The sequence below is a fragment of the Salvia splendens genome, chromosome 5, assembly GCF_004379255.2.
Source record: "Salvia splendens isolate huo1 chromosome 5, SspV2, whole genome shotgun sequence".
Lineage (NCBI taxonomy): Eukaryota > Viridiplantae > Streptophyta > Magnoliopsida > Lamiales > Lamiaceae > Salvia > Salvia splendens.
Window position 1 is genome coordinate 35,658,216 of NC_056036.1, and position 13,314 is coordinate 35,671,529.

The 13,314-nt window shown below is 43.3% G+C and overlaps 1 protein-coding gene across 2 annotated transcripts; it reads left to right on the plus strand.

The window, feature by feature from the left end:
• Positions 1 to 6,284: 6,284 nt before the first annotated feature.
• On the plus strand, positions 6,285 to 7,462 carry LOC121803004. 2 transcript variants are annotated; one of them, XM_042202705.1, is made up of 6 exons: positions 6,285 to 6,526; positions 6,605 to 6,688; positions 6,776 to 6,847; positions 6,927 to 6,996; positions 7,073 to 7,117; positions 7,230 to 7,462. In XM_042202705.1, the coding sequence occupies exons 1-5, from the start codon at positions 6,440 to 6,442 to the stop codon at positions 7,096 to 7,098; spliced, it is 339 nt and encodes a 112-aa protein (XP_042058639.1). In that variant the 5' UTR covers positions 6,285 to 6,439; the 3' UTR covers positions 7,099 to 7,117; positions 7,230 to 7,462. The 2 variants fall into 2 exon arrangements, with proteins under 2 accessions (XP_042058639.1, XP_042058638.1); XM_042202704.1 differs by having other exon boundaries at positions 7,073 to 7,462.
• The last annotated feature ends 5,852 nt before the right edge of the window (positions 7,463 to 13,314 follow it).

The window sequence follows — 13,314 nt, forward strand, 5'->3', positions numbered from 1 at the left end:
CGCTGCTTTGACTTATCAATAGGTGCGGGTTTTTCGCAACTAAATATTTATGATATCTTGGGTAGTAGTAATTAATAACTAGTATGGTGTCAGTTTTATTATTATATTGAATCGTGTGCTTTCGCGGTTTGACTATATCCCCAAGAGGTGTTCGAGAGAAGTTCTATTATTCGGAAACCCGACCGGTTTGGATTTAATCCAATAATAATTAGAAAAGCAAAGTATATTATTTTAATATACATCTCGTACTAGACAAACTCTTGAAAATAAAATATTAATTAATTTAAAGTCCATAGCAGACTACAAATTAATTAATGGATATAGAAAGTCTTAAACACGGGGAATAATATATTAAAGAGGTTAACCCGGATTGCTTGTAATCACAGATTGGACGGGCAGTCAATATTTCTTCTATAGCGGCACAAGAAATATTCCATTGGCCTTATATTGAATTATGTGTTATAATTTAATTAGTAAATAAAGTCCAATAGGGGAGGCTCAATCCAAGCCCCATAGATCCCTAACCTAGGCCATCACAAACTCTATAAATAGGGATGAAGGAGGTGTGACAAATATACATGATACACAACACAAGAAGTGGAAACCCTAGCCTTCACACTTGGAATTTTCGGCCCCCTCTCTCTAATAGAGGAATTCGAAATTCCTCTTTGTGTGTTCTTGGCGTTCTTGTCTTCTCTTTCAAGATCCTTATTATTTCTAATAGATTCCTCCCTCAAGGAAATTAGATCTAGAGTTAGGTCATAGGTTAGAAGATCATTGGTCTTGCAATCAAGCTTCAAGATCTACACGTGGAGAAGTAGTGAGCCACTTCATTCTTTGGAGAATCATAATTGTAAGTATTAAACATCTAATTTATTTTTAAATTATGTGATTAATTGCGTAATAATATGTCTCTACATGTTCTAGCATGAAATTGAATTGATCCACATAATCTCCTAAATAGATTCTCTTGTGGATTTATTTAATTTGCAATTTCCGTTGTGCAAACCCCAACAGGTAGGATGTGGCTCCTACTTATAAAGTACTCCCTCCATCCAAAAAAATAGGAGTATGTGCATTTGGGACAGCACAGGAATTAAGAAAAAATTGGTAAAGTAAGAGAGGGAATGAGAATGGTATAGTAAAGTAAGAGAGATGATGAAAATGGTAGGTAAAGTAGTGTTAGTGGATAGTGAGACCTACATTATTAAATAGATATAACTTTCCAAAAATGGAATGCATATATTTTTGTGGGACATACGAAAATGGAAAGTGCATATATTTTTATGAGACGGAGGTAGTATTAGTTTTATAATAAAATGTGAGTGAGAATAAATTAGTGGAATGTGAGGTCCATTACCAAGAATGGTAAAAGTGAAATGTGACAAATTTTGTAGGACGAACGAAAATGAAAAAATGTGACAAAATTTCAGGGACGAAGAGAGTAATATTTTTTCTAAATTTAACTTATTTTGTCTATTATAATTTTATCGCTTTAACTATTTACTATATCATTTTTTAAAACAAGTGCAATAAAAAAATATGACATTGTTTTATGATATGAGGAGTATTAATGATTAAAACAATATAATTATGAAAAAATACTATATAGAATAAGAAATAAAAAATATTTTACAGAATTATTTTAGTAAACCAATACACACGGTTACTCCAATTTAAAACATTATACTAGTATATACTAATATACTAATAAAGAGAAGTAGAATTGAAATCCAGTGTACGAATCCAAAAATATGTCTATTTTACTATTTTGGTCCTAAACTTTATCTTTTGATTTTTTACATCCTAAACATTTCAACTCGGATCACAATCGGTCCTACACTAACAGTTCCGTCAATTTTTTAACGGTCAACGATTTAAACCCAATTTTGACCAATTAAAGCAGTTAATTATAATTACTTACACCCTAATTATGTCCTTAATAAATACAATCTTTAATTATGAGCTCTTCATGATGGCCTCTGTCTTCTCCCGTCGGCTCGCTCTGTTCTATCTCAACGGCATCTACTTGGTGCCAGTACCGGTCCCACTCTATTCTCGGCAATCTTCTAGGCCTCTCATAGGCTGCCCGATTCCATTACAAATTCAAGAATCCAATTGTCAAATTTTACAATTTCAAAACCATTCCCACCTTTCTCTTTTCTCACTCTTTCACCAAATCATAAAAATCCCAATTATGAGAAGTTTCAAGTAACAATTAGCCTTTTTTAGCAGTGTGGGGTAAAACCCTGGGGTAACACGTTGTCGACGATCATGGCTTTACTAAGAGGAAACCGCGCAGTCACCCTTGCCCGGGCACTCCGACGCAAGGGTTGTGTGAATGAGACAAACCCTTCGCCCAACGGCGGCCGCGTTCCCCTCCCCGCCGCTGGCGGTCACTAGCTCCCCCGCCCCCTATTAACCTAGTATTATATAAAACTACTTCTATATCTATTCTTATTCTTGGATCCACAAGCTGACTTTTGTTTGTGGTAAACAACAAATTCAAGATTGTATTTATTAAGGATATAATTAGGGTGTAAGTAACCATAATTAACTGCTTTAATTGTTCAAAATCGGGTTAAAATCGTTTACCGTGAGAGCATCAGCAATGGGGGATGTCCACGTGGAATTCCCACCGGCGTGCGGGAATTCAGTGGCGGACGTCCTCCATTGCGCGTCCCAGGCACAGATACGGAATTCCGTGAAGGAATTCGCAGTTCCGAGGCGTTCCGCCGAATTCTGCGGGGAATTCCGTGCGGACGTTCGCCATTGCGTTGACGCCCGCAGAATTCCGCTTTTTTCATTAAATGTTTTTTTTCGATTTCTATATATACATCCCGTTGAACTTCATTTCATTTGCACCACTTGCATTAACAAGTTTCTCTCTCTCTTTAAAAAGACCTTTCTTTCGAATCAACAATGGAGCACCACGACAGCGATTCCCCCGCTTCGAGCGAGTCACCGGTGCCCCATTTTCCCATCGGAGGGAGTACGTCGATGTCCGCTGCGATACCTCAAATGCCGGGGATGATGCCCCAGTCTCAAATGCCACCGGGAATGATGTCCGGGTACTACAACATGTACCCATAGTGGTATGGGATGATGCCCCAGATGCCCGGGGCGAGTACGGGGATGATGCCCCAGATGCATGGGTCGCATGTCACTGCGGGGGGAGTAGGCAGGGGGTCCCCCAATCTCCGGTGGACAACGTCTATCGGCCTTTTATAGATTTACTGTAGACGGACAACCCGACGAGCTCTCCTCTCGAGACTCAGTTCGCTGGCGTCGACATGTTCTCGTTCGAGGAGTTGGGGCTTTCTCCGGTCTGGGATACTCCCGCCAGCGCACCACCGGTGAAGGGGAGGGCAGGGAAGACCGAGCAAATGAGGGCAGGGGACGGGGCGTCCGGGTGTACGGAGGCGAGGTGGGGGAGGGATCCAGCGGGAACAAGAGGACCGTCTGGAGCATGGACGAGTGCGCCGCGCTGGCGAAGGCGTGAATCAGTGTAGAGGAGGATCCAAACGTCGGGGCGAACCAGCACATCGACTGGATGTGGTGGCGCATTAGCCAAAGCTACCTCCAGTTCAAACCACAAGGGGGGAAGGAACACAACGCGGAGCAATGCCGGAAACAGTGGGAACGGTTGAAGAGGCAGCTCAGCCGATTTGCCGGCATTTACACAAACAACCTTCGCTCGGCAACCAGCGGCATGTCTGCCGAGGAAGTGAAGCTGTTGGCTCATCAGCAGTTCCCTGACGCTGAGAAGGGCTTCGGGGAATTCAAGTGTTAGCCGGTGTTTCTTGTGGTGCAGTCTTCGCCCAAGTTCACTGCGGGTGTTGAATCTGGCTGGCCGAAGCGGACGAAGATCAGCGCCTCCGGAGAGTACAGTAGCAGTGCTTGTTCCGCGGAACTTCCCCCGGCCGAGGCAGAGTTCCCCACACCCACATCGTCGGCCCGCCGCCGTCACCCGGTTGGGCAAAAGTCCACGGCGCGGATGTCCAGGGGAAGCACCAGCGGATCCGCCGAGGCTCAATCGGCAGCACCCCCCAAAACGATCCCGAGAACCACCCCTCATTCGCCCGCATCGCTGCACATGAAACCTTGTTACGTGCGATGGTTGAATGGCGCCAAGCGACCTACCCCCATTACAAGCGGAAGCTCAAGCCCCTCCTCGACAGTATGCACTGCGATTTGGGGTTCGACGGGATGTCGGACGATGACAGCGAGGGGGGCGGCGGCGCCGATGGCGAGAGGACTGGCGATGAGGAATTCCAGGAGTGAGAAGCCGGTTTTATTTTTATAATGATGTACTTTTTATAATAATTATGTATTTTTTTTAATGAAGTATGGTTTTTTTTTAAAATAAAGTGGTTACATTTTCTCCGTATTCACGTCGAAATTTTAATTCCGTAAATTGTTTAATTCCGGAAATTGTCTAATTTGTGATTTTTTTTAATGTGGGAATCCCGTCGGGAATTCCGCAGGGAATTCCGTATGACGTGGCAGGGCAGTGGGAAGTCCGTATGACGTGGCAGGAGGTGTTTTAGGGAATCCCGCGTGGAATTCTGCCGGGAATTCCGCTCCACTGCTGAAGCTCTTAAAAAATAGACGAAACTGTTAGTGTAGGGCCAATTGTGATCCGAGTTGAAATGTTCGGGATGCAAAAAATCAAAAGATAAAGTTTATGACCAAAATTGTAAAATGAGCATATGTTCAGGACCAGTTTTGGCATTTACTTTATAATAAAATTGGCAGTTTATTAGAGTGTCCACAATGGGGGAGCCGCGGCCCGTGGCTCGGTGCGCGGCCCCCCATTGCAGAGAGCCGAGAGTCGGGGCGCAGGGCCGAGAGCCGAGGGCGACCCGCGGCCCTCCACTGCAGCAGGCCGCCATTCGCGGCTGGGCCGCGGAATTTAATTTAATTTTTTTTAAATTTCGAAAATTATTTATAAAATACTACATTTCCATTCCATTTTTCCAACTCCATTTTACTTCCATTTTCCTCCAATATTTCCTTCCAATTTCGATTCAACCTTGCAACAAGCGGTCCGACGATGAACAATTCCAACAAGCGGTAGATCTGGAGTTCCAAAACCTTGTTGCAGCGGTGCAACGTGAAGCCGACGAGGCGGAAGATGCGGCGGAGTATCGATTGCATGCACTGGGAGTGGAGGAACTGTCTGGTGGCTTGGAAGGGACAGTTTACTTCTGGTTTCAAAGGCAGACATCCCACGATGATTCTGGAAGCCATTGCTGATTACCGCTTGCGAATCTGGCATGCATATTTTGGGGTCGCTGGATCGAACAACGACATCAACGTTCTACGATCGTCACACCTGTTCAATGACGAGAGCCGGGGTGAGGGTCTGCAAGTTAGATTCATGGCCAACGGCACTCAGTACAGTAAGGGGTACTATTTGGCCGATGGGATATACCCTCGCTGGCCGGTGTTTGTGAAGACGACCCGACAACCGGTTGGGCCGAAGCAAACCTACTTCGCGAAAAAACAAGAGGGTGCTAAGTAGGATGTTGAGCGAGCTTTTGGTGTACTCCAAGCGCGATGGGCCATTATACGGTGTCCGGCTCGACAATGGCACGGAAATGATGTCGCAGACATCATGACTGCATGTATCATATTGCACAATATGATAATAGATGACGAAGGAGTTGCTGCAGAGCGATGGACACCGGAAGATGGTGCTAGTTCGAGCTCGGGTATTTCCATGGAGCACCTGCAGATGGGTGTACCACATAGTAATGAATACTTGATCCAGCGGTACACCGATATGCAAAGCCAAATATCGCATATATCAGTGCAGGCTGATATGGTTGAAGAGGTCTGGAACCGTAGAAGGGGCACCGCAGAGTGATATGGGTTTTCAGGTTGTTGTTTTTAAATTAGAAAACTTTCGTTGTATAATTTTCCTATTTTAATATAATACAACGAAGTTCTTGTTACATTTTGGTTTTAGGTTGTGAATTTTTTTATTTACAATCCAAATTATTTTATTTTAATTAACTTATAAATATCATAAATTTAAAGTCTAATAAAATTTAATATAGTTAAATTAAAAATAACATTAAAAAAGGAAAACAAATTTAAATATTTTTATAGAGGGCCACATGCCCTTGTTAATTTTGTTAATTTTTTTACTTTACCATTGCGGAGGCCACATGAGAGCCACGAATGGTGGCCGGACCATATTTGGTGGCCTTCAAGGGCAACCACTGTGGACACTCTTAGAGATTGGAACCCTAACCAGCGCCTCCATCCCTCCCTCCCTCCACCACCGATCCTCCATTCACGACGGTATATTGAGGCAGCTACTAGCGTCGGTAGTAGCTGCTCTGCACCGAACATTAACTCCGTCCTATGCTTTGAGCTTCTACCACCTTAGGAGAAGATTAATTAGGTCGCTCTTCAAATTCAGATTTCAATGGGCGTGCCTGACATGGATGAACTCAGTTTCACTGATTCTCAGCTCCACTATTATGTTAAGGATGCGCTCAAATCTGCTATTCAGGTAATTAGGCATTTTAGCAATCATTATTAGCTCGTATGGATGAACTTCTGCACACTTTTTTGTTTTCCTGATTTCAAGGGTGACTGCGACTTTTACAATCAACTTGTGGCTGTGATGCATCGTAAAGAGCGTCTTTCTGCTGCAGACGTCGCCCTTCTTGTGGTATGTTGTGGCTTTTCGCTACTAAGTTTATCACTACTTTATCCAGTAATTTGCTTAATCTTGATTTTTTGTGTTCTAACTTTGCAGACGTGTTTGAAAGCATTGACTGGAGCAGTATCTTGTATAGATATCAGTCATCATAAGTCCCTACTTGCTGCAGTTAGTAACAAGCCATTTCACTGAATTTGTTATTTCATTATTTCCATTTTTGTTTTAAGGCTTTTTTTTGACATCACAGATATTAAGAATGAGTCTGTGGGATTATGGAACTGATGTTATGGATGCATTGACTGATGCTCGTTGCCTTGGTATGTGCTGCTATATTTTATGCTCCTTATTTATTGATTCGATATCCCCTCCTCTCCTTAAACCTTGGTTATACAGGCTTCATCAAATGGGGAACATGTTAATTTCTGCTTGGAGATGCTTGTAAGCAATTTCGTGCCTCCATCTGCATACTTTGAGAAACACAGAGGTCCATCTAAAAAGAGTGAAGTTCTTGATCGTGTTCATTCAACTTTAATTGACATTGCAAATGTAGTTCCTCTTTCACCGATGATACTCGAGAAGTTAGTAAGAGATAAAATGCCCCATGTATACGTAAAAGAACAGGTAGGATCATATCTTGGGGTTTTGGTTCTTTTAAGAAAATTGGTATGTTAAGTGTGCATATTATCCTTCTTCTTCAGTACAACTTATAAAAGATTGGAACCATTAGAGGTAATTCAAAATCCTCAAATGTGTTTTGTTTCTCTACTTATCAATACCACATGTTCAGCTTGTTAAATGGTATAGACAACATATTTAGAGAAGAAAGCAATGGGAGAAGATTATTGTATTTTGATTGAATGATGAAATGGTACTCAACACCCATATATTTATAGGGATGTTGGTGACTTTTGAGATCCTACAATAAATGTATATTCATGGAACTACACTACTATTGGAACAATGCATGCACATCTTCAATGCTTCTTGGAACTCCATTCTTGGAACTCTATTCTTCTTTAATGCTTATTGATACTTCCCCTTTTCTCAACACTCCCCCTCAAATTGAGTGGTGGGATCTCCAAAACTCAATTTGGAAAGCACATCTTCAAAGCTCCTTGAGTTGACTGCTTTAGTTAGGATGTCGGCAAGTTGATCCTCAGAGCGAACAAAAAGGAGTTCGACAATCCCATTCTCAATGTTTTCTTTGATGAAGTGTCTGTCAACCTCCACATGCTTCGTTCGATCATGTTGTACTGGATTTTGTGAGATGCTTATAGCGGCTTTGTTATCACAATACAACTGGCACTTGCTTGGAGGGAGATTAATCTATTTCATCATTCTCCTTAACCATAAAATCTCGGTCAACCCACTTTTAATCCCACGAAATTCTGCTTCGGCACTCGAAAGAGCCACCACCTTCTGCTTCTTACTTCTCCATGTTACCAAATTACCTCCAACAAAGGTAAAGTAGCCTGCTGTAGACTTCCTATCGTTTGGGTTCCCTGCCCAGTCAGCATCTGTATAACCATGAATCTCAAGATGCCCATTTTTAGCGAACAACACTCCATGCCCTGGAGTTCCCTTCAAATACCGACAAATCCTAAGTGCTGCCTCCATGTGATCTGTCTGCGGCTTATGCATGAACTGACTTACGACCCCAACTGCATAGGCAATATCTGGCCTAGTGTGCGAGAGATATATGAGTTTTCCGACTAGTCACTGATATCGACTACGGTCAGCCAACTTGGCTCCTTCTCTGATTTGTAATCCGTGATTAACTGCCAGATGAGTGTCTGCTGGTTTACATTCCAGTAGGCCAGTCTCTGCTAGGATGTCCAAGATATAATTCCTTTGTCGCAGAAAAATTCCTTTGGTTGACCTTAGCACTTCAATCCCAAGAAAGTACTTGAGATTCCCCAAGTCCTTCATCTCAAATTCCTGAAAAAGATTTTTCTTTAATTCCTCAATCTCTTCTAGGTCGTCACCTGTAATAATCATGTCATCAACATATATGATTAAACATGTGATCTTATCACCATGTTTCTTAAAAAATAGCGTATGGTCTGAATTGCTCTGTGTATGTCCATAGCTAATCATTGCCCCAGCAAACTTCCCAAACCATACTCTTGGAGATTGCTTCAATCCATACAAGGTCTTCCTCAATCGGCACCCTTCACCTGCTTTAAAATCTGTTGCAAAACCTGGGGGTGCCTCCATGTAAACTTCTTCTTCCTTCTTCAACTCTCCATGTAGGAAGGCATTCGTCACATCAAACTGGTGTAATGGCCAGTCCCTATTAGCAGCAATGGATAACAACACCCGAATTGTGTTCATCTTAGCTACTGGAGAGAAGGTCTCAGAATAGTCAACTCCATATGTCTGAGTATAGCCTTTTGCGACAAGTCGTGCCTTGTACCTTTCTATCGAGCCATCAGGTCTTCTTTTGATAGTGAAGACCCATCGACAACCCACTGGTCGCTTCCCTTCTGGTAGAGCACATTTCTCCCATGTGTGGTTTCGAATCAGTGCATCAATCTCTTTCTTCATTGCTTCCCTCCAATGCTTGTATTTCATAGCTTCTTCCCATGTATGTGGTATTTCTTCTTCCTCATATAGTGCATTCTCGAAAGCCCGAGCCATCTCTGATAAATGGCCTTTGGCTAGGTTCACAACAGAGTACCGTTTTTTCTTGTCAATCCTCTCTGGCGTATACCTTTTGGGTGGAACTCCTCTGTTTGACCTTGGTGGAAGTATGTACCTCCCAGTGTCAGGGTCAACTCCTTCGACCTCGACTTCCTCAATTTCCCTTTCTTCGGCCTCAATTGAATTTTCTTCTGCACTTACAGTGTTAGCCAAACAATTCTTGTATCCACAGGATTACTTACATTGGATAACCTTAACGGAGAAATATTTGAGGCGATGCCACTTTCTACGATGGACTCTACCACATCAGAGACTTGCTCAGCGGAATTACTTACTGTTTTCTCTGATAGATCCGCATCAGGATTGCTTGGCGTTGGCAGTGGCATTGAGATCCAACTTAGCGGGTCCGTATCATTGTTATCCCTAACATTACTCTCCCCCTGACCGCTAAGATGGGTAAAGAAGTACTCAGTTTCAAGAAAGTTGCAGTTCATTGTAACAAACATCCGGTTGGACTTTGGATCGAAACACCTATACCCCTTTTGATTTACCCCATATCCTACAAAAACGCATTTGATAGCGCAAGGGGATAGTTTAGTTCTTTCATGTTTAGGAATGTGGACAAAAACGGAGCATCCGAAGACGCGAGGTTCAAGAGTCAAGGGCGGAGGAATTTTTGTGAAGGTGGACAAGACTTGTAGAGGAGTTTTGTGTTTGAGAATACTTGTGGGCAATCGGTTTAAGAGATAGGCGGAGGTGGCAATGGCTTCTGGCCAGAAGTGTTTCGGGGCTTTTGACTCTATAAGCATATAACGAGTCATTTCGAGGAGAGATCGATTTTTCCTTTCAGCCACACCGTTTTGTTCGGGAGTATGAGCACATGTGGTTTGGTGTATAAGGCCTTTGTTTTGGAAGAGTTGTTTCATGGTAGAATTAACGAACTCCCCCCCCATTATCTGACCGAAGGACCTGAATGGTTTTGTGAAACTGAGTTTGGATAAGGTTATAGAAATGGGTAAAGTGTGACAAAACTTCAGATTTTTGTTTCATGAAACATATCCAGGTCATGCGAGTGCAATCATCCACAAAAACTAAGAAATATCCCCCCCAATAACTGGTGCGGGCCCCCAAACATCAGAGTGTACTAAGGCAAATGGGGTTTCAACACGAGTATTACTTAATGGGTAAGAGTTCCGATGACTTTTGGATAAAAGACAAGTTTCACAGTACATGTCATGCTTAGGAATAATACTAGGAAATAACAATTTTAAGTAACCGATAGATGGATGACCCAAGCACCGATGCCAAAACCAAGCTTTCCGGTCAGCTGATCCGTGAGTTAACATGGCAGTCCCTTTTTGAGCTATCTCATCCACATAGTAAAGCCCATCACGTTCAGTGCCACGCCCAATTATCTCTCCGGTTCGGATATCCTGCAACAGACAAAATTGTGGCTGCATTAGTAACGTACAATTCAATTCCTTTGTGACATGACTAATGGATAATAACTTATGAGACATCGAAGGAATATATAGACAATTTGATAACTGCAAAGTTGGGGAAATGTTAACGGTTCCAGCCCCCTCAACCACCGTAAATTCCCCATTGGCAGTTTGGATATGAGATTTTAGAGGTTTCTAAAGGTTGGTAAGGTCTGAGGCATCATATGTTATGGTATCGGTTGCCCCACAGTCAAAATTCCATTTATCATTTTTCTCATGGCCATTAGATACTGCACACACAACTCCAAGCTTCTCGAGAGGCTGAAATCGATTTTGGCAAGTGGTTTGGGAAATTATGGAATTTTCAGAAGATTTGGGGGCTAATTGTGACTGAGAATTTTGGTGGGGTAAAACCTGCAATTTCCCAAAGATTTGGGGGTTTCCAATAAAAGAGCCCCCTAACCCTAATCTACCTGAATCGGGCGCCGCCTCTCCCCTCATCAATTCTTCACTCCAATCGTGAATTACACTCCCACTTCCGCTGGCAATGAAGTTTGCTGCCCCGGTTGTGTTCGCCGGCTGAGCAGCTTCATTTCTGGTCCTTCCTCCTGGCTGGACAGCACCGGCAGTTTGCGCGACCCCCTGCACGGCGTTGCCTCCGTCGCCTCCAACTGCTGCGGCGGCGTGCCCGCCACGGTTCCAGGGTGTTTGCGGTTGCGGTGGCTTGCCGTGCTTCTCTTCCCACCAATCTGGATATCCAACTAGTTCAAAACATGAATCTTTTGTGTGTCTTTTCCGTTTGCAGTAGGAACACACCAATTTTGACTTGTCTTCTTCATCACTTTGCCGATTTCTATCATTGCCACTACCGCGACCAGCACTGTTGCTGCCGCGACCACCACCGTTGCTGCCGCGACCGCCACCCCGAGAGCCGCCGGTAGGGTTCTGCCACCCTCGGATGGCGAGGCCAGTTCCAATTCCATCCATGGCAGCTGCTCCACCGGTGTTTGCCTGTTGTAACACTCGGAGTCGTGTCTCCTCCTGCTGAATCAGGTTGTACGCATAGTCGACGGAGGGAAGCGGGTCCATTTTCAGTATATCCCTCTTGGTTGTTTCATATTTGCTATCAATTGCATAGAGAAACTGACATACTCTCTGATCTTGTATGAATTTGTTATGAATCTCCATATCCTCTGGACATTTCATTGGGTTCGTCTGTTTTTGGTCGATTGAAATCCAGATCTCTCCCAACCGGCTCCATATTTCTTCCAATGAACTGCTTCCTTGTCTCAGTGTGGTTGCTTTGAACTGAAGATCATACACCTGGATTTTATCTCTTCCGCTCCCATATGTGACGGCCAACGCATCCCATATATGCTTTGCCGTCGGATGTTGTAAAACTCGACTGACCAGTCGAGGCTCAATGTTTTGTATTAACCAAGTGATCACACAGTGATCGGCTTGTTCCCATTGTATGAAGGCTGGATCGGTTCGCGGTGGGGAAGGAGGCACTCCGGTGACGTGAGATACCATTCCCCGACCGCTTATTGCTGTCTTCATCAATACGGACCAAAGGGCGTAATTTTCTCCATTCAACTTATTCCCACCAATGTGGAGGGGCTGCGTGTCAATTCTGAATGGCATGGCAGCTGTTTCTGGTGGATTTGGTTGGTTCATCGCAAAACTATTGCGCATAAAGTTGGCAAATTGCCGGGCAAATTCATCTGCCATAGATGAATCTGAGGTTTCGGTTACTATATAGTTGTCATTTGACATTTTGGCTTATGGTTATAGGTACAGCGGAAAAAGGAAAAACAAAAAAACGGGAAGGGGCCGAGAAAGGTATCAAGGACGATGATGATACCTTATCTGAGTCCAAACCCGCTCTGATACCATGTTAAATGGAATAGACAACATATTTAGAGAAGAAAGCAATGAGAGAAGATTATTGTATTTTGATTGAATGATGAAATGGTACTCAACACCCATATATTTATAGGGATGTTGGTGACTTTTGAGATCCTACAATAAATGTATATTCATGGAACTACACTACTATTGGAACAATGCATGCACATCTTCAATGCTTCTTGGAACTCCATTCTTGGAACTCTATTCTTCTTTAATGCTTATTGATACTTCCTCTTTTCTCAACACAGCTCCTTTCAGAAGTGTACTTTTTCCATTCATGTGGCGTGTTACAATGTTGTGATTGGTCACTAATATCATATAAGCCCATTTCCCCTCCTCTTGGGTTGGCTCTGCCATTATGTGCATCTTTGTGATAAGGCATGAGAAGTCTCTTATGTAATTGAGGGACCATTATACGGTGTCCGGCTCGACAATGGCACGGAAATGATGTCGCAGACATCATGACTGCATGTATCATATTGCACAATATGATAATAGATGACGAAGGAGTTGCTGCAGAGCGATGGACACCGGAAGATGGTGCTAGTTCGAGCTCGGGTATTTCCATGGAGCCCCTGCAGATGGGTGTACCACGTAGTAATGAATACTTGATCCAGCGGTACACCGATATGCAGAGCC